This window comes from Notamacropus eugenii, chromosome 7, assembly GCF_028372415.1.
Source record: "Notamacropus eugenii isolate mMacEug1 chromosome 7, mMacEug1.pri_v2, whole genome shotgun sequence".
NCBI classification, from domain to species: domain Eukaryota; kingdom Metazoa; phylum Chordata; class Mammalia; order Diprotodontia; family Macropodidae; genus Notamacropus; species Notamacropus eugenii.
The window spans coordinates 50,274,587-50,296,036 of record NC_092878.1 but is presented as its reverse complement, the minus strand read 5'-3'; the positions used below and the strand labels follow the sequence as shown (position 1 = coordinate 50,296,036).

The window sequence follows — 21,450 nt, the reverse complement described above, 5'->3', positions numbered from 1 at the left end:
TGTTTGCGTAGATATGTAGTTATTGTTCTTCTGGGTCAACCAAAGAGATCAGGTCACTGACTGCCTACTCATTGCACAGGGTCTGGTCAAATAAAATATATTCATGATACAGGGGGGGCACAGACCAAAATAGCTGAAGCCTTCAATGTGCAGAAGAATGGGAGAGGACTGGAAAATTGTTAAAATAATGGAAAATAAAATTCTTTTGATTCTATTACCTGACCAATTATGACAACCATGAAATAAGAGTCACAGGTATATGTGTAGTGGCTCCATTATTGGCCCTATGAATGAGCCCCAGCCTTAACTTGCTCTTTAGCTATAGTGGTATGTCATTGTTCAGTTGTTTTGGTCATGTCCAATTCTTTGTGACCCCATTTGGGGTTTTTTAGACAAGGATATTGGAAAGTTTTACCATTTTCTTTTCTAGATCATTTTACATTGAAGTAACTGAGGCAATGAGTCATCCTGAGGAATATGAGGTTACTGGATTCAGATGGCTCTGCAGGAGAAGTGAGGCTGGTGACCTGCACAGTCCTCCTTCACTCAAAACAAAGTCAAGTCATGTCATCATTTCTCTGTTGGCATGGTCTTCTTCATCAACGAAGGACAAACACAATCCTGTGAGTAGATGCAGCTGGCTGAATGCTAGCTGGGTACCTCACCTACTCCTCTCCTGTCTGCCTCGCCCTCCCCTTCCCTGTCCTTTCCAAAGGAAGGTAAATTTGGATGGCCAAAAGTTGCCCAGTTGACCTGGGTTTTACTGCCCCCTTTCTCTTTTCCTTTCCTTTCCTTTCCTTTCCTTTCCTTTCCTTTCCTTTCCTTTCCTTTCCTTTCCTTTCCTTTCCTTTCCTTTCCTTTCCTTTCCTTTCCTTTCCTTTCCTTTCCTTTCCTTTCCTTTCCTTTCCTTTCCTTTCCTTTCCTCCTTCACCTCATTACAGGGGTCATGCACTGGCTACTTATTAAACAGGACTATTCAATGAATGGCCATTGCCTCACCCTAAGTCAGTACCTGCAAAGACCTTGGCCTAAAGGCCCCAAGGTATCCCAGTGCATCCTGGGTCATCTCCAGTCATCCTGAGGAATATCTGGTTACTGGATTCAGACAGCTCTGGAGGGGAAGTGAGGCTGGTGACCTGCACAGCCCTCCCTCATTCAAAACAAAGTCAAGTGCAAGTCATGTCATCATTTCTCTGATGGCACGGTCTTCTTCAACAACGAAGGATGAGCACAAACTGAGGCAAACAGGATTAAGTGACTTCCCCAGGATCACACAGCTAGTAAGTGTCTTAGGCAGGATTTGAATTCAGGTCTTCCTGACTCCAAGCCCAGAACTCTATCCATTGTGCCACCTAGTTGCACCTTAACAGGTAAAGTGCTTTGTAAACCTTAATTTGTTGTTGTTATTGAGTCATGTCCAACTCCTAGGGACCTCATCTGGGGTTTCCTTGGCAAAGATACTGGAGTGGTTTGCCATTTCTTTCTTAAGCTCTTTTTACAGATGAGGAAACTGAGGCAAACAGGGTTAAGTGACTTGCCACTAAGTGTCAAAGGCCTTATTTGAACTCAGGAAAATGTCTTCCTGATCCCAAGCCCAGTGTTCTATCCACTAAGCCACCTAGCTGTAGGGGTATAACACTTGATTAATAACAATTTCAATCCCAGAGTCTCACATTATTTTATCTAGAAATTAGGTGAACAAAAAGGTCCATTTGTGTCACAAAGAAACCAAATCCCTGAAAAGCAACACATCTTTGGCCTGGACTTTAAGATCCCTGACAAAGTGTCTCTGACTTTCCTTACTTCATATTACCCTCCTTCACGAATTTTACATTCCACCTAAATATGACTTTCAGATCACTTTTGTAATACTTTATTTTCTCCTCCTGTGCATTTGCACAAACCACTCCCTAGCTCTAGAATTAACCTCTCCACCTCCTTGCCTCTCAGAATTTTTACGGCTTAACTCAAGTTTCACCTCCTCTGTGAACTCCTTTTAGGCCTCGATTCCTTTTCAGATTTCCTTGTGCTATACTTCTTTCTCTATATTCTCCGATTCATAGTAGAATGGAAGCTTTATTGTTTTGTAACCCTAGCAGAGGTGCTTAGTAAATTAATGATGAGGATGAAGATGTGAACCACATCTCCACAAATATAGCATTCATTTTAAGTGCCCACTACATTCATTGAACTTAGTTGACCCTTAGTTTCCTAAGAAAGATGGTATACAAAATATGATATTAAAGGAAATGGGAAAGTGAATCCAATATAAAAATGCTACAACTTAAAATTATTTAGAGGTTCTTATAATAAGTGTGTGGATAGATAGATAGATAGATAGATAGATAGATAGATAGATAGATAGATAGATAGATGTAGATATCTCTCAGACCTCTATCTTCAGGAACACAAAGATAACATCTATTCAGTGTCTTCTGCTTGAGCTTTGAATGTCCTCACACTTAAAAGAAAACAATCTGTTACACCTTAAATTCTCACTCTCCTTTTCTATTAAACATAGGTAAATGTAATACATAAATATAACTCAATGTAAATAAGTGAATAGACAAACACATACACACACATGTTATCGTGCTTTAACAGGCTCAGAAAGCCTGGTAAATGACCACTGCTTTCAATCCCAATCCTATATAAAAAATGACAGCTCCCCACTAGTACTTTTTCCTCTAGCCAGGAGGGCAAGTGAAAGCGGCTTCAGCTGCCAGCACCAATGTTGTTCAATAGTTAGCTGTCAAGAAACAATCAAACATATAACCAGAGACTCCCCCTCATCCCTCAGAGGTGGTTACCTGCAATAACCATCCACATGCCTGTCCTTCATCCCAGTTCACCTGGCTTTCATGTATCAGTCTAGGGAAGAGAGCAAGAGACAGCCCTCTGGGCTAGATTACGCTCCCTTAGGGATGCAAGATCAATGGCCAGAAACGTATGTCTACACTATGTGCATTTATAAATAAGCACATCCATAAGGATACGCCCATTCATACACATTCAAAGGCTTAAAATCACATTGCTCTGGTATCATTTGGTGCTCAAAATATATCACAAACTATTAGAACTTAATAGTAACATTAAAGAGAAAATACTATCATTATGTGGAAGACTGAAGGAGTGTTCAAAAGTCAAATTTAAAAAATAATGAGAAATGCATCAAGGATTGGGAGGACATTTCTGGATGGTTATGTATGTCAACCTTTAGGTTAATATAGTTTTAACACATATAAGTAAGGCCTTTAAACTGAAATGCAGGCATTTTTTTGTTCAATAAATTTATAAATCCAAAATACCTGTAAAAATCTACTGTTCTCATTTACTTGCACTTAGAGTTTCTCAGCGGCAATTCTCATATTAACTCCTCCCCATTAATAAACATTTCCATACCCCGCCCATCAGAATGATTTTACATGGACTAGCATGGCATATATTAAACACAAGAAGCACTTAAATGCAATTCATTTCATACACATTTCTCTGAAACCTTATAAAAAGTGATAGATTACTTAGGCTGACAGTTTTGTTTTTTTTTTTTTTGAAAATAAAATAGAAAGAGAAGAAGAGGTTTATTTCACCTTCACATGGTGTCTTTCTCATGCAGACCTCAGATTTCCACATTTGTATCCCTTTAAAGGATTTGATATGCAGGAAAAGAAGAAAGGATGATGGTAAACATTTCAATAGAGAGATTATTATAGACTACCATATTCCAGACAGAAAAAATAATGCCCTAAATCATACCTTTTACTGAAGTGTTGGGTGGAGGTCCTTCCATTCTCAAGTTCCATGGAGGATCTCCCTGATTTGCAAAGTCCCTCATTTTCAGATAGCTAATTGTAAGTCGGATGATAGATGCCTTGTCAAGCTGGCTGGTGATGGCTGCAGGAAGCGGCAGCAACTTAGCCAATTCATAGAACTCAAAATTCTCCTTTCCCCGACGGGAGCGAGCAGCATCTCGGGACTTTTCCTTTCTCAAGGCTTGTAAACTGCAACCAGATAAAAAATGGAGACTAGTGGTTAGTAACCCTAGAACTAACTATCTGTCATTGAGAAACAACTTGTTTTCTGATTTCAATGCTTCTTCAATAATGTCCATCAATGCTTTTCTCAGATGCTCAGCACATGGTAAGATAAGTTTCACAAAAATTCCTCTATACAATGACCATGACAATTTTATGGTGCTTTAATGGCTAAGTGAGTGAAATAAGTGGCACTGTTGTTGTTTACAAGGATTTTTTTTTTTTACATATTCCGTTTATTGTTACATATACATACACATATACCCATAGTTTGTACACGATTTGGCTGATGTTAATCAACTCTCAGCTAATTAGGAGATTGTGACTGCTTTGACACTTCTGTCCTCAACTTAATGAATTGTTCATTGAACTGTCTTCATTAGATGCTTTCATTGAAGAAGAAAAAGGGAAAGGAAAAATAGAACAGGGGAAGGAAAAGATTGGCCTGGCAGTATTCAGTGAGTTGGAACTTACTCAACTTTTTACATGGCAGTACTCTATAAAAATGTTCACAGTGGAAACAAAATGTTTTCACAACTCTGTCAATTTTAAAGTATATCTCACTGTAGATGCCAAAAACGAGCTTGGCTGAACATTTATAGAATTAAGTAATTCCATAGCTGCTACAGGCAGATTGATACTAGACTAATGGAAGTTTCTAAATACAGAATTCAATTTTGTTTTTACACAATTATTCTTAAAATTCTAAATTAGCTAACTAACATCCCTCATCTGAACTAGTCATATTAAATATTTTATTTTTCAGGACAACATTTTAAATTGACAATTAACTTTTCCTTTGAAATTGTGCCAGTTGAAGAAGCATATGTTAGGTCCCAAGAAAAGAAAAATGTAAGGCTTGTTAAATAACTTATTGTCAAGAAATTGAATTAACCAGTATATTTTTTAAGATATTAGTACTGATTTTTATTTTTACATATTAGAACTAAGTAAATAAATTCATTAATGGCTTTAAAAATCTTGCTCTTAAAATATGGGTAGGTTCAGTTACCAGGGTTCAGATGAAATACTCAGAACAGAAGAATCATTCAACTCCTATTTTTATTCATTACAAAATTTGTCATTTGAGTCATTATTAAAAAAAAAATCACTGGAGTTCTTTTGTCATTTTTATCCAACTACAGTGAGAAAGAGGATGTAAGGAATAATAATAAAAGTGAATTGTAGCAGTGTCTATAATATTAATGTGGTAATATCTATATTAAAAATAAAACTAGAATGTCATTGGGATGGTTAGAGGATGCAATTTTCATTTTAAAAAATAAGTCAGTCAGCATGGTGGTACACTAAGCTTTGTAGGTTTCATGAAGGCTGCCTGGAGTCTTCCCATCTTATCAATGCAAAATGGTCATTTTTTTAAATGCCCAGTATCAATTTGAGAAATAAAATGCTTCTTTTTACAGGGAGTAACAGTTATTAAAGGGTCTTTAAAAAGTAATTGCAAAATTAGCCTCCATGTGTTATAACTTCATCCAAGGTACTTGAATGACTATATATATATAGTCATATGAGTGTGTGTGGATGCAACATATATGCATATGTATATGTATTGGTGTATACATATGGATATACACATATATAAACATAAATACATGTATATACTTGTGTATATATGGATCTGTTTATGTATGTGTACACACATACCTCTTAAACATCACACAATTCTCCTAGTAAAAATATTTTTGTCCTTGTCTTCATTAATAAAAAATCCTGCCTTAGCCATAAAGTCTGTGCCAAATTTATTATGACTACATGGCAAAAGATCAAAAGGGGAAAACCATAAGAACTCTGAGCTCTAGGGAGGTTAACAGACATAACCATAGCTACTTAATGAAAATGATAAAGGAGAAATCCTCACCAGCAATGCCTGATGCTTAGCCAGTGACTTCCCTCTGAGTCCACATTTCCCCTTCTTATACTTTCTATAAAAAATATCTAGAATATTTACTTTCCAGATTCCTATTTTTTCCCTGTTGTCACTATACCCTATTGGAGTGAGTGATCTTCTTGGCCACAATCTAATTAAGATGGGGTTTCCATGACTCCCATTTCACATAATTATGCAAGGACTATAGGGTACAGCTGACTCTCAAAATGGTAGCAAGGTATTTATCATAAATAGTGATTAGTTTTGAGGGCAATAGCAATAAAAGTTAAACAAAGAGACATGCATGTTGTTGAGATGGCGATCTTATAGCAGAAGTCGAACACTGCTATAGCTTGGTGAGTAATATATTGACCACTTTTAGGAAGCAGAACTTGATTTTTCAAGCATTCCCTTATTAGGATGGAAAAACGCGTTAATAACTAAAACTGTCTCTGCATTTGTAGACTTTGTCATCAAGGAAATGTGTTATCAGCTGTAGAGCACTTAAAATAAATTTTAAAATTTAGATGAGTTGTAACAGTGCCTATTTTCTGTTACTAGAAATATTACAGCACTTTGCAGCCACAATGAGTTCTTCTCTAGACTCCATCTTCCCCTCTACTAACTTCAATCCACTTATATCCTAAATGGAGCTGAAAACTATTCCTCAATTTTAGGCAAGTAGAAAACAGTATTTAATTCATCACAGAATATCTACAACATCTCCCCATGAAAACTATCAGAAGAAGTCATAAATCAACTTGAAAAAAGACCTGATAAAATTCTGGTGTTTTCCATAATGGCCATGGACACACCTTACACCTCACTCTGTATTATTCACAGTATTCATTGTGTGCCACCTATGTGCACAAAATTGCCCTGAAGTATCTAATAGGAATGAATTTGGACAAGGAAAAAGGAGGATGCTATCTATATCCAAAGAAAGAACTGATAAATTGAAGTATGAAATATAAATGATAAATTGAAATAAATAGAATTATTTTATATATATATGTGTATATGAGTATATATACACATTCACACACATAAACGTATATATTTACAAATACGTACATACATATTTGCATCTAATGGTAGCTATCTCTAGGTTGGGGGCAGAAAAAAAGGAAAAACATTATATGATAACTTTATTATATATTTAAAAGAAGTAGCACGTTGCACATACTAGATTGGCAGGTTCATGTGCAATCATCTCTTTTTTTATTCTACTAGGCTATGGACATATTTGTTTTATTTCATAAATTTAAAATAAAATAAATATTTTTTTAAAAAAAATCAAGCACTGTCATTCAGTATTTGGTCCACAGCAGCACTCAATAAAAATGAAAAATTAAAACAACTTTTTCTGGATGAATCCAAGATACATGGCATGCTATGCAAGATCATTAAAGTGTTGGCAGGTTTGTGTTTCGTCAATAAGAATATAACATGCCCTGGATTTTGAGGAGAAGACTTGATGGTGGTGGCTAAATTTCAGAAATTACCACCATGCTCAAGAATGATTCTCAAAAACACACATTTATTAAGTACCTGCTATACTATGCTCCAGGTCACATGGTAAGACAAACATTAAAGAGTTCCCACCATCAAGAAACCTACATCCTATTGAAATGCACTGTGTTTAGTTCTCTTCTAGGTTCTATTACTAAAAGAATCTGGGGAGGATTTCATTATTTAATTTTATAGTTACTTAATTCTAATCTTACAATTATTTAATTGCAAGCACTATATGAGGCACTTTGCTAGATAATGACTAAACAAAGACAAATATGAAACAATACTTGTTATCAAGGAACTTACATCCAGCTGAAGATATATCGTGTATAGAAATTTAAAAATAAATTTCAAGGATATACAAAATACTTTTGGGAAACAACAACAGCTAGGAACATCAGAAGAGTTCTCATGTAGGAAGTGGCACCTTGTTATTCCTTCATTTTAGAAGAGGACCACTGATATCCCAGGGTGATGTCTTGACTTATGCATGAATTGAAGTGAGGCAAAGTTGTGCTAAGTAGTCCAGTCTCACTTTCCCTTCCAGAGTCATTGAAGTCTACCGACAAGATAAAAGTCATTACGAGTGGTAATGACCCAGGATGAGAAGGTATAGGAACCTAGGAACTCTCAGAGGCAGAAGAGGGGATGCAGAACATCCCAGGAATGATATCAAATAAAAAGATGACAAAAACATTTAGACAGTAGTTATCTTTACACCATAAAAATAGAAATATCCTGAAGGCATTCCTTACTATGGCACTAACTGAATTTAATTTAACTCAAGAAACAATTACTAACATATTGCCATGTTGACCATCCTGGGCTATACCTAGATAAAGATGAAAAACCAACACGGCCAACAGCTAATTTCTGACCTTGAGAAGGTTACAGTTAACTAAGTGGGATATGACACGATATAACATAATATAATATCTGTATAAATATAGTTAAACTGATCAAAAGGAGGGTGTAAGCCAACAAAGGAAAAATCCTGACAATGAAGTATTAGGAATTTTGGAGTAGAAGAGAACATTTTTGAGTGAGGGAATTATGAAAATCTTTACAGGATAGAAGCAGAGCAAAACCTTTACAGGTTACAAATTTGATACAGAAAAGGATCTTAGAGGCAATCTAGTTCAATGCATTCATTTGAAAGATGAGGAAATGGAATCACAGACAAGGTAAATGACTGCCAAGATCATACAATAGCAAATGGCTGAGGAAGAATTTGAACCCAGGTCCATTTGCTCTAAATCCAGCACTCTTTCCACTCACATTATTTGCTACCTTTAAGTGAAAGAGGATTTTTATAGCTAGATATGAGGAGGAAGTGCATTCCAGACATGGGCTTGACATATTAATGTACAGAGGAGAAAGTAGACAAGAGATAATAGGAGATCAGGAAATAGACTGTGATGAGCCTTATATTGCAGATTTGAGAGTTTATATCTTATCTCCAGGAATTCTCTGATGTCATGGTCCTCTTTGAAAATGAAGGACAAATACAACCTGTGAGTAGATCTAGCTGCTTAAATGGGGACCCAGCTAGTTGAGTAACTCAGAGCCTTATCCCTTTCCTTTTCCTCTCCAAAAGGAGGTAAATTTTGATATCCAGAAGCTGCCCAGTTAACTTGAGGCACATTGACTACATTCCTTTCCTTTTCTTCTTTTTTTCATTCCTTCCTTCCTTCCCTCTCTCTTTCTCTCTCTCTCTTTCTCTCTTTCTCTCCTTCTCTGTTTCTCTCCTTCTCTCCTTCTTTCCTTCCTTCTTTCCTTCCTTCTTTCCTTTCTTTCTTTTCTTTCTTTCTTTCTTTCTTTCTTTCTTTCTTTCTTTCTTTCTTTCTTTCTTTCTTTCTTTCTTTCTTTCTTTCTTTCTTTCTTTCTTTCTTCCTTTCTTTCTCCTTATTTTTCATCTCTCCTGAACCCTTAGATCCCCTGCACTCTAAAGCCCATGGATTGAGCAAGGAAGGGTCCCTGCCCAACCTCCACTCAATGGCTGTTTTGGATCCTCCTAGCTTAGAGTAAAGGTCAATGGTAACAGTTTCTCTTCAAAACAACAACCCTGAGGCTCCTTCTCCTCCCAGCATGATTTACCTACTTATTTATTTTTCTTTTCTATTAAAGGGGGCATCCCCCTGACTACTTTTTAAAGAGACCTATTCACTGAATGGGCATTACCTCACTTTAAGTGAGTACATGAAAAGGCCTTAGCCTAAAAGGCCAAGATCTCCTATTGCATCCTGGGTCATCTCCAGTCATCCTGATGAATATCTGGTCACTGCATCCAGATAGCTCAGGAGGAGAAAGTGAGTCTGGTGAGCCTGGACAGCCCTCTCTTACTCAAAACAAAGTCAAGTATAAGTCATGTCATCATTTCTCTGATGTCATGGACCTCTTCAAAAATGAAGGACAAGACAAGACACAACCAACAAGGCATTTTGAGAAGGAAAGGGCCATAGTCAGATGTATGACTTATGTAGCCTTTCTGTCAATTCTGTTAAGAATTGAATCTTTGGTGGACACAAACAGGCTAGTTGAATGATTATTTTAATAACTTATGTGAAAAGTTTTGAAATCTTGGACTAGAATTTTGACTGTGTGGGTAGAAAGAAGGAGATGAATTCGAGAGATATTGTGATGTTAGAATAAATAATTGTGGTATCATAGAAAATAAGTTCCGATTGAATAGGGATCATTTAAGTCATTGCATTTATATCCTCAGGACTTCGCACATTGCCTGGAACATGGCAGGTACTTAATAAATATTGAATGACTGTTAGAAATGTGGAAGTTTGTGACATATTGAGTTTGAGATAAGGTGAAACATCAAGGGTAGATATTGAGGGGGGATTAAGATGTGGGACTATATTTTAAAGAAGAGATTAGGACTTGAGATATAGTTTTGACTATCATGTATGTAAAAGTGGAAATTGAACCCACTGGAGTGGATGAGATCATGACAGGAGGGAGAAAAGGGAAAAGGATTGTCTTGGGGGACATCAGTATGCATGGGATGAAGACAAATCTTTACTGGCTATTGGAGGAGATGGAAGATGAGTGGACAGATAGCTAGGAGGAAATCCAGGAGAGATCAGTGTCAGAAAACCAAGGGAGAATGAAGGAAAAGGAGGCAGTCAACTGATAATAACTATCTCCTTGCTTACTGAAATAGTTTCTTCTCATCCTTCTGTTGAATGTGACAACATTGTTCATTGTCTTCTCGATGAAACTCTCTTCCTCCTAACTTGAATGTAACTGATAATCTTATCTCTATGTGTTTCTTCTTCCTTCAGTTCCTCTTACTATAAAACCCTCTTCTCATCAACATTTTTGTGAAAACTCATTCCTCAAAAAGTTCAACTCTCACCTCTAAGAAGATGATTTCCAAGGCTTCCTTTACAGATCTATCCCTTTCTTTGTCCCATCTCTCCAGGGTATAACTAAACTCTGTCTTCAATCATATGTTTCAACCATACTTGAAACTTAACATGTTGACATTGACCTTATTTTCTTCACTCAAAAAACTATCTATCCTGCCTTTTGAAAGTCATTTTTACATACATAATACCTTAATAATCCTAGTTTTCTTGGCTTGTGACATTGAATTTATTTTTTGATTTCTCCCTCCTTCAACTCTTTGATCCTCCTAAAATCTACATCTTTTCTCTGTTTCTTCAGTAACTTCCCTAGACCTCATCATCTCATGCTTCAGTAACTATTGCAATCTATTGTACACACGGGTGCTATTTTTTTTCTAGACCTTTGACTTATTGGGGTGGGTAGTTCTTGATGAAGGGACTGACTCTATTAAAGCACACCTTTAAATTATTGTCTTAAAGAGTTGCTGAGAACACTGTCCAGTCTAGATCACATCCAGTGCCAAAGGCAGGACTTGAATTCACCTTCTCCTGGCTCCAGTTTTAATTCTCTGTCCTCTATTCTATCTCTCACTGTCAAGTTAATCTTCTTTAAATACTATTTTCATTTTTATCACCCCATCCTACTAAAAAAAAAAAAACTTACGTGATTTCCCTTATTATCTACAAGACCAGAACTAAACCTTCATGCCAAGCATTCAAAGCACTCTCAAATGACCCTCTCATGTTCAGCCAAATTAATCTCTTCCTTTTCCCAAAAATGTTTCACTCTGCTTTGTTTCCCTGCTATCCCTTCTATCTTTATAACAAAAATGCCCTCCCTCTCAAAGTTCCTGATAGAATTGAGGTCATTATAGTCTTGCTTGGTATAGAGGAAAATTTAACCATAATTAAGACATAGAAATGTTAATAGCTATGCTAATGCTGACTGAGAAGAAATATTCACTGAAAGCAGAAAGCCTGCAGAAAGTTGATCCTGGAAAGAGAAGAGTATGTCACATTCCTTTTGGGACATTAAGATCCTGGAAACCAATAAGGAGTGATTTAGAAAAACCTGTAGCCCTTGAATAATAAAGTAACTGGGGAGCCCAATCCTTTGGACAATAAAGTTTGAAGATGGAAGGCATTCCCATGTAACAGAAGAAAAAAATACCTACCTCAAAAACTTGGATATGATTGTATTGGAATTATTCAGGAAAAAACAAAGCAAAATGCCTCCAAATTATCCAAAATGTAGAATATAACATCTTTTTTTCCCCTAAAATTACTGGATACTTAAGGAAGGCTCCTACAAAGCATGACATTTCTGCTGAGATTTGAAGGGCAATTCAGGGGAAATGAGAAAAGTGTTATGGGATGAGAATAAAGGTGGGGATATTCCTTTAGGCAGAGTCAAGAGAACATCAGAGAATCAAGGTGGCTAGCAGGATAGGAGTTTCCATATAAAGGCAGAGAATGAATCTGGGGATTCCGGCAAAAAGGATCCCTATGCCCCAGAAAATAAGGGACCACAAAGATAAAGTTTAATTAGGGTTAGAGACAAGAGATAAAGCATCCAAAAAAGAAGGTCATATCAAAGGCCCAGACATGGAAAAAGCCAGCTGATTGGAAGGGTGTTATAAGAGAGAGTTGGGAAGATGATAATATTCCCAACTTATTCCAAACTAATAAAGTAATTTGAACTTGTGACCCATATTTTAATTAACTCAATCTGCAAGTAGCTTTACCTTTAAGACTCTGCATGGTACAGTAAAAGTAACTGTATACTTTAAAACTGATGATCCTATATGTAGCATTGAAGTGAATAAGGTAAAATAAAAGGGTCATAGTCTGAATATAGTAATTAACCACTTTCTATTTCTTCTAAAGAAAAAAACCAATTTATTTCTTCAATTGAAGAATGACAGATTTTTGTTTGATATAAAATGAAAATTTTGTATCTGCTAGACTAGGTCATATCACTATAGAAGGCTGTGAAATTTTCTCTGGTGAGATATAAAATGAAAAAATATTCTCATCACTCAAACAGAGATTAGATAAAGAACTGTTTGCAATAATGTTAGATGATCTTTCAATGTCCTTCCAAACTTTTCATCAGATAATTAGACAGTCATCAAATATATGGGGACTATTAAGGGTAGGAATGGTGGGATTGGGAGGGGAATGCAAATCCATCACATAAAGAGATCACCGATCTTTGTGGAAGTGCTAAAGGACATATAGGTTGATGGTTATGACCACTTTATCACTATGCATAGTCACAAGGCAAGTGCATGTACACTGAGTGGGCATGGTCTATTGGGTAGGGTGCCAAGTTAAGATCCCACCACACACACAAGTTGTTCGATGCTTAAAAAGTGACTTCATTTCCCAGTTTCTGTTTCCTCGTATACAAAAATGAGGGGTCTAAATTCAATGACCCCCCAAGGCCTTTTCTAGCTTTAAATCTATGATCCAATGAATTTAAAGTACTTTGTAGAATAATAAAAATATTAATGAACATAGTTAAGACAGAAAGACCATCACAGCATCAAGAAAAATGAAATCAACCCCCCTGGGATAATTAATGTGGTAGATAGAATATGAACTAATCATAGAGTGAAAAAGGATAATTTTTGAAACACAGTTTGGAAATCATAGCCTTTACAAGAAGCTATCTTGAAATTTTTGGTACAAGATTTTATTTTTTTAAATTGTGGTAAATATTCCCTTTCTGTAGATAGAATAAGTCTACAGAAAGTCCAGAAATTGATCATTTTGTATTCTTTGCCTCCAAGAAAAGATTGCGAGGATTATGAAGATAATACATCTAGATCTTCTTAAGAAGAAAAAGAGTAAGAGCAGAAGTGCCGATGCCAACGGAGTAACGATCACTTGACCTTCTGCTCGACTCAGTCCCAGAACCTCTTTTCAATTTCTCTTCATAAACTAGTTGTTTAGAGTCTTACTCTTAGCCACTATTATGGCATGGAGGTAATCCTAAAGGATGTTGAAGAATGGTGTAAAATTCAAATGCTCTAACCAATCAAGTAAAGGCATGGGTCTAGCATTGGGATGTATGTGTAATTGTCTTCTAAGGACAGTGAAAAAGTGCATCATCATTTTGCTGGCCACTACATGTTGAATTTTTCAGCCAGAACCATTAATGAAACATGGCTGGAGTTTTGATCGGTGCTGGTGATCATTTACAAGAAGAAATCGTAGCTTCTATAAAAGTACAAAAGGATGCTTACCTTTTATTTCTTGCAGTATTATCTACTAAATCCCCCATACCCAAGATAACTCTTGACCCAAAGCTGATTCTGTTAAGAATCATAAACTCTAAAAGTACTATGTGATCACAGAATGAGTTAAGACCTTTGATTTCATCAGCATGGAAACTCCCTGTACCAATAGTGATGGGCAACTTTTTTGCGATATGTGACCTTAAAAGGTTGTCCAGGGTAGTGAGAAGTTAAATAACTTAACCAAGAAGTCATGCATGCAATATGTATCAGAGGATGGATGTGTTTATGAGTCCAGTTTTCTTAACTCCAAGCTTAGCCTTCTATTCATTACATCGCACAGTCTGTCTGCTAGGAGATCATAACAGTAGTGAAAACTAGTTTTTGTAGCAGAGGAAAGTAGGTCATGTTTTCTTCCTGAAATGGAGAGAAGGAAAAGCAGGGCCAATAGTCTCTTTAAATTTTACTTTTTTAAAAAAGTACTTCTAAGGATCCAGACAGGTAAGATTTTATGGATTTTCATACTTGTTTTGCTTAGGAGAAGCCAGCACTACGGACTTCCACTATTTATCAATTAATCTGGCATCCAGCCTCAAAGGAAGAAGGTCGACCTGTATTAAAAATGCAGCCATCAAAAATTCATCAAAGCCTTCAGCATTTTAACTCATGAACCTTTGAACACCTGCATACTTGTCAGATCTCTGGTTATAGTTAACAGTAAGATCTATAGTTACTACAGTACCTACATTTGCCCTGCCATGAGCTGCATGAGGAGCCATCCAGGGAGAGTACAGTAAAGATTCCACAAGCAACACTTACCCTTCCCTCATTACCTTCAACACAATAGACCACCACATACTGACACCACCCCAAGTTCAAAGTCAACCAAAACAGCTCTTCTGCAGTGGGGGAAAATACATTGAAGAGCCTTTATTTGTCCAATTATAAACATCACAAAGTTAGCAAGAAATGCATGTAAAACTATCTCTTCAAGGATCAGACACAGTACAGCCTACAAACTGAAGCTCTCCATGAAAGAAAATAAAAGTAATGATTTCAGAACCTTTTCTATAATGTGTGAGAAAAGCTGCACCGTTGATGCTAGAAGTTAAAACGAGAACAAACCTTCAAGTTCAAGGTAAGAACTCTCCTGCTTAACTAATGCACTGCTCATAGCTGTCATCATTAATTTATGTTAGCCTCTGTAAACATCAAGAGTATAATAGGCCAATTTCACAACTAAATATAGATGCACATTTTGCCCTTATATAAATGGCAGATTGCTGCTGTAGATCATCACTGCGGCAAGACGTCAGTAAAGATGCACTGTTTGATGGTCCGATGCTCACACAATATATAAAACCAGTTGTAATGGTTGTTTGGAAGCAAAGTGTAACATAGCAGCAAAATTTCATTTGTTCCACAAACTCAGGATATATTAAGCTTGGCTGACAAAGACTATTGGATGTGCTAAATCAGTTTGACCTTCATTCTTGCTTTATTTTTCTCATTTAACATGTGAAATGACCATTATTTTTCCCCATGTAAGAAAATATCATGAAATTTGTTGCCACGCCTCCAAAAAAATCCTAACATGGAGCAAAACTGATCTTTGCAGTGGTGAATGATTTAGTCATTACCATAATCGCGGGGTATCCTTGCTAATTTAAAGTAATGTACACACTAACGTAGGGATTCTAATAGGATGATCATGCCTCACATTTGACTTTTTGTAGAACAGATCAGAAAGTAATTAAAACCATTCAACTAAGTGCTTTGTCTCCTTGTCAGAAAATGCTTTGTGTACGTTTGAACTCCATCATTAAATTAATTGTCTTTTAACCAATGAATATTTTTATTTGAACACCTTAAGTAACAGGATTTACTTCTGGAATGAGTCATTAGAATAGTAATAATAGGAAGCTGCCACATTTTTTTCAGTATGACTAATTTCACTGCTTCACAATCCTTTTCAACTAATGTTCACCTTGATTCAAATAACGATTACCTGGTCCTTTGTAAGACCCAAACTATTAATCGTCCCTTTTGCCTTCTGCCAGAATTCTCACCCTGAATCGGAGTGTTTTGTTCTTATTTTTTCCTGCACAACTTTAAAGTATGCAACTGGCAAATTCATGATAATGGAGAAACTGTAGCTTTATCAAGCAATTTTGCTGTACCCAATAAACGGCACTTTACCTTGGAGCAACTTGTATATTTCACACCTTAAATTTCTATTTACCAAATCAGCTAATCACTTCACAATTGAACTTCTCAGAACAAAAAATTATCAATTAAAGTGGTTGAAACTCCTGCAAATTATCATTTAGGAACGAAGTAATTGCTTTCATCAGGGTAGAAAAGCCCGCCAGAACAGAAATGTCACTTTAGATTAGTGTTCTCACTCCTGAAGCTATGGATGACACAGCTGATATAAGACTAAATGCCAAGACCAATCAATTGCTTTTGTGGCTCGGCTCGGAGCTGCTGTAAAAGGGGCCATTTTCTAGGATCTACTCTTCATTATAGTAAATGCTATCTCCTTGGTAACATAATTCCATTTCTCATAAATTCTGTCTGAGAGCATTGTCCTAACAATGGATGTTTGTGGAAAAGAGTGCTGTTGGTTTAATGCACAGAATTTAGTGTGAACGGCTGTCAAACTGCTATACTTTACTTGTTCTTAAACATAAATTGAAGTCTTATACATTAAAAAAAAAAAAAAAAGAAAAAGAAATCTTGGTTAGCCATAAATGTTCTGAACAAATGTGAGATATTATACTTAAAGGTTTTTGTGCCACTGACTTAGAATTCAGAAGCTTTGGAAACGTGGATGTCGTGTCTCTAAGAGACTTCTTGGGCTTTGAACCTATCAGTTCAAACCCAAGGCTGAATAAACACTTCTCTTACCCTCTCAGTAACAGAGTTTGCAAATGCAAAACTGCAGAGCCAAATGCAGACTCATTAGGACACAGCATGCTATTTGTGAGTAGCCACAACTGTGTGAGTTAGGGAAAAATTGTTCTTTGAGCCCAGCCCTTCCTGGAAAGCATCCAGATCTTAATTTGCATTGTTCATATTCCAGAAGTTTCGAGAAGCTGGGTTATGGGCTCCAATTAAAAGGAAATTGGAGGAGCTAATCTAGTAAATGAGCGGCAATTCTCTGCACTGCTCTCTTCAGGGCTGAGGTTTATAAAGAAATTCAGGATCACCAATTTTTGCCCAACATGGGGCAGTTTCCCACTCTGGTAAGCATACGGTTGTGACTGTCATTGACAATCACATATGTCAGAAGTACACACTAAGAGGAAAATCTATTGCTAGATACTTGAGAGTCATAACATCTCTACTTGAAATGGAAAACTAAGGTGAAGACTAAATGACTTAGTTATTTAGAACTTTAGTTCTTTAGAAGGACTTTCTATCCATTACCTAAAAGTTTGTCTAGCAAATTTTTCCCCATTTCAAAAAAATTTAATGGGGCCCCTTCCTTCCTTCTTGGGGTGTGTTGTCTCCAAGCAAATTGAGTTTTCTCCATGTGGGTCAGGAGAAAGTGCCCCATTAGAACTGTTCGTTGTCATCTTTAGTTTTAGGAACTTAAAGAAATACACACACACACACACACACACACACACACACACACACTTTCACCCCCCCACCCCCACCTTGGCCCTCTTTCAGCCCATAGTTTTGCCTCTTACTACACTAAGATCAGGGCCATAAGAGCTAAGCTTCCTCAACTCCCTTTTTACACATCTCAAAAATTCTCTATGTCTTCACCTTCATTCCTTGCCTCCACTCTTCCCCTTATTTTGACTGAGTCCATTATCTGTGTCTACCTTGGTTTCCATTCTGTCCTATTCTCTCTAAGACCCTGTTCTATTAATAATGTTTATTTCTATGTGCAATTTCTACCTTTTCCTTCCCTACCCAGGACTATAATATTCTATTTTTTAAAGTCCTTCCTTTATTTAGCCTTGTTATAATCTCAAATTGTTTTCTTATCTCTTTTTTGCCCTTAACCAGCCCAACTTCTTGAAAGGACTGTCTGTTCATTGTTCCAACTTCCTAACCATTCAGTTGCTTCTAAGGCTATCTCATAGAACTTCTACCTGTACCACTTTTCTAAGGTCATCAACATCTCATTTCAACAACCTTTTCTCTGTCATTCTTCTTGACCTCTCTGTAGCATGTGACGTTGTTGTCCACCACCTTCTTCTGAATATAGCCTCCAAATCTGGCTTCCTCCTGTCTCAATTACTTATCACTGGTTTCTCTTCTTACTTTTGCTATACATTCTCCAAGGCTATCTCCTATCATCTTTGCTTTTTATGCTCACTTAGCAACCTCACCCACACTATGGTCAACATTTTTTTCTGGATGACTTCTATCTAATTTATAATGATGACTACAGTCCTAATTTATTTTCTGAGATCCAGACCCACATTTTCAACTTCCCACCTTGCCCCACATATTCTCCAATGCAACAAGTCCAAAATAAAACCACTAAGAAACAAACTATGGATCACGTGAGAGTATCACAGGAGCATAGACAGAGAGCTTCAAGTGAAATCAGAGGTTGCCTGGTCTATCTATTCACTTCAAAAATGATGAAACTGAGGCTCAGAGATGTTAAATAATTTGCCCAAGGTCACATAGCTCATAAGTGACAGATCTCAGATCCTGTGACTCCAAGGTTAAATTTTGTTCTACTAAATCATTCTGCCTCCACTACATTTAAAAACAACAACAACAACAAGAAGAACAATCCTATTCCTTGTAAGATGCTACATGGAACACTGGGAAAAGATTTGGAATCAGAAGGTATAACCAGGAATAGGGCTGTGCCATTTGTCTTCTCATTGACCTTGAGCAAGTCTCTTGATCACCTAGACCTCAACTTTCAATCTGTAAAATGAAAGAGTTGGTCTAGGAGATAAATATAAGATCCTCATTCCAAGCTCAGAAACTATGGTTCAATGGTCTTCCCGAATTGTTTGGGGGGATTTTTGAGGGAGTGGGGGAGAGACTGGTTTTTATTTGTTTAAGTTTTATTGATATTTGTCTTTATATTACATTTATAGATCACTCCCATTGCATGAGCGATCTCTCGTAATAAAGAAAAACAATTAAGTAAATCCATAATAGGATGACCTCATTTGAAAATGCACATAGCAATACGAAATACTCTGCCTATTTGTGTATATAAAAAAATTAAAAAAAGAAAACAGTAGAAATCTTCTCTCTGGGTAGCTAGGTGGTGCAGCGGATAGAATGTTGAGCCTGGAGTCAGGAAAACCAGAATTCAGATCCAGCCTCAGACATGTACTAGCTTTGTGACTTTGAGTAAGTCACTTAACCCTATTTGCCTCAGTTTCCTCATCTGTAAAGTGAGCTGGAGAAGGAAATGGTAGAAGACTACAATATCTTTGCTAAGAAAATCCCAAATGGGGTCACAAAGAGTAAGACATAACCGTAAATGACTGAATGACAAAAAAATTATCTCTCTTTTCATCCCACTGGAAAAAATAACAAATATGAATATTCAAGCAAAACATTTCTTTGGTGGCTGTATATAATATACATACATACATATATGCATGGGAGAGGGGCACTTGTAGCTGGGTAAACCAGTGGAGAAAACCAATTTTATCTGTAATTTAAATAAGACTTAAATAAAGAGCAGAATAGCTAAGTTATCTGAAACATCTTAATAACTGACATTTTTTCATAAAGTCCCCATGCTCTGTTTCATCATCTCTTTCCTCTTCTCTCTGCTTATTCATCCCACCTTTCAGTTTACTTTCATTTGCTATGCTCCAAAATTAAAGTATAAGCTCCTGGGGAGGAAGGTGAGGTATAGCTTAATAAAAGTTTGCGAACTTGTTAGGATATCGACACAGAAAATAACATGACAAAAGACAAAGAAGAGTGGGGTGATTTTTGTGTGATAAGTAGCCCAGGTTTCCTAGAGCATTGTGCATATGAAAGTGGTAGTATAAGATAAAGATAGGCTGATGACAAATTGCAGGAACCTTGAATGTGAAGGAGATGGAGAAACCTAAGGATAATCACTGATTCTGAACATGAGTGAGAGGGAGACCAACTCATAGTAATAGAAAGAGGATGCAAAGGAGTTCAAAAAGACCTGGAAAGATTTATATGAACTGTGTTCAGAGTGAATCAAACAGAACCGAAGAACGATTTACACTGTAACATCAATATTATTAAAATGGATAATTTTGATAACCTTTGAAGAGCAAAATGAATGAAAACGAGAAAAGCAGCACTTAAAAACAACTTTGAAAGATGTAGGAACTGTCATCCATACAACGAGCATTCATCATTTTAGAAGACCAATGATACAACCTATTACCTATTACTGGTGAAGAGATAGATAGACAGACAGACAGACAGACAGACAGACAGACAGATAGATAGATAGAAAGCTAGACAGATAGACAGATAGATAGGTCTATAGATACATAAACACATATTTGTGTATATCACTCTACCATTTTCCCATGCCTTTGTTCATATTATTCTCTACATTGACAAACCAAAAATTAAAAAATAATTTCTCAAACACTTACTACGTGTCAGGTCTATGCTGAGTTGGAAATACAAATGGAAGCAGAAAAAAAGACATTATCTGCCTTCATGGAGCATATATTCTAACGTTGGAAGGAACCTGAAAAGGCAGGGGTTGAGAGAAAGGGAAAGAGATGAAGATACCTAAAGTGGAGGCTTTGTAGAGAAAGTTGTTTATTTTTTCAGATGTCTCAAATACTTTTCCCCTCTTGCAGTTCATATCTTAATTACTGAAATCTTAGTCATCCTTTAAATTTCAGATTTAATGTATTTTCTCCACTAAAATGTCATTGTTCTACCAGGCTATGAGTGTTCTTCCCATTCAAATCTCTTAGAACATTTTTTGTACCTCTCCTGTGTTTATCTTAATTTATTGTGCATTGTTTTCTTTCAGTCTTGTCCAACTTTTGGGGTTTTATTGGTGAAAATACTAGAGTAGCTTGAAATTTCCTTAGCTCATTCATTTTATAGATAAAGAAATGGAGGCAAACAGCATTAAAAGTCTTGTCAAGTATCTGAAGCTTTATTCGCCTAGAGCTGACTCTAGGCCTAGAGCTCTATCCATTACACCACCTAGCTGCCCTTTTATTGTGTAGAAGAACGATATATATGTTTTTATCCTCCTTGCTAGAATTTAAGATCCAATTTGAGAGTCCTATACTACTCACGCTCATATTTCTCTTAGTGACTAGCACAGTAACTTTTCCTATTTTGGAGGTCTGGAGGGAGCCAATATTTAGAATGTCATTTCCTATGTGGAAATTCCCTCCAAAGAGTCAGATCCACAACTCAATTGATTAGTTGTTGTTGTTGTGCAT

At 36.5% G+C, this 21,450-nt stretch overlaps 1 protein-coding gene across 4 annotated transcripts in view; it reads right to left on the bottom strand.

Annotated features, from left to right (window-relative positions):
• The window catches only part of NPAS3 (neuronal PAS domain protein 3), a 1,140,225-nt gene that overhangs the window by 802,772 nt on the left and 316,003 nt on the right, over nt 1-21,450 (bottom strand). For all 4 annotated transcript variants that reach the window (XM_072624932.1, XM_072624933.1, XM_072624934.1 and 1 more), the window contains one exon: nt 3,757-4,001. In XM_072624932.1, coding sequence (XP_072481033.1) covers nt 3,757-4,001 — 245 coding nt within the window. The remainder of the gene's footprint in view (nt 1-3,756; nt 4,002-21,450) is intronic.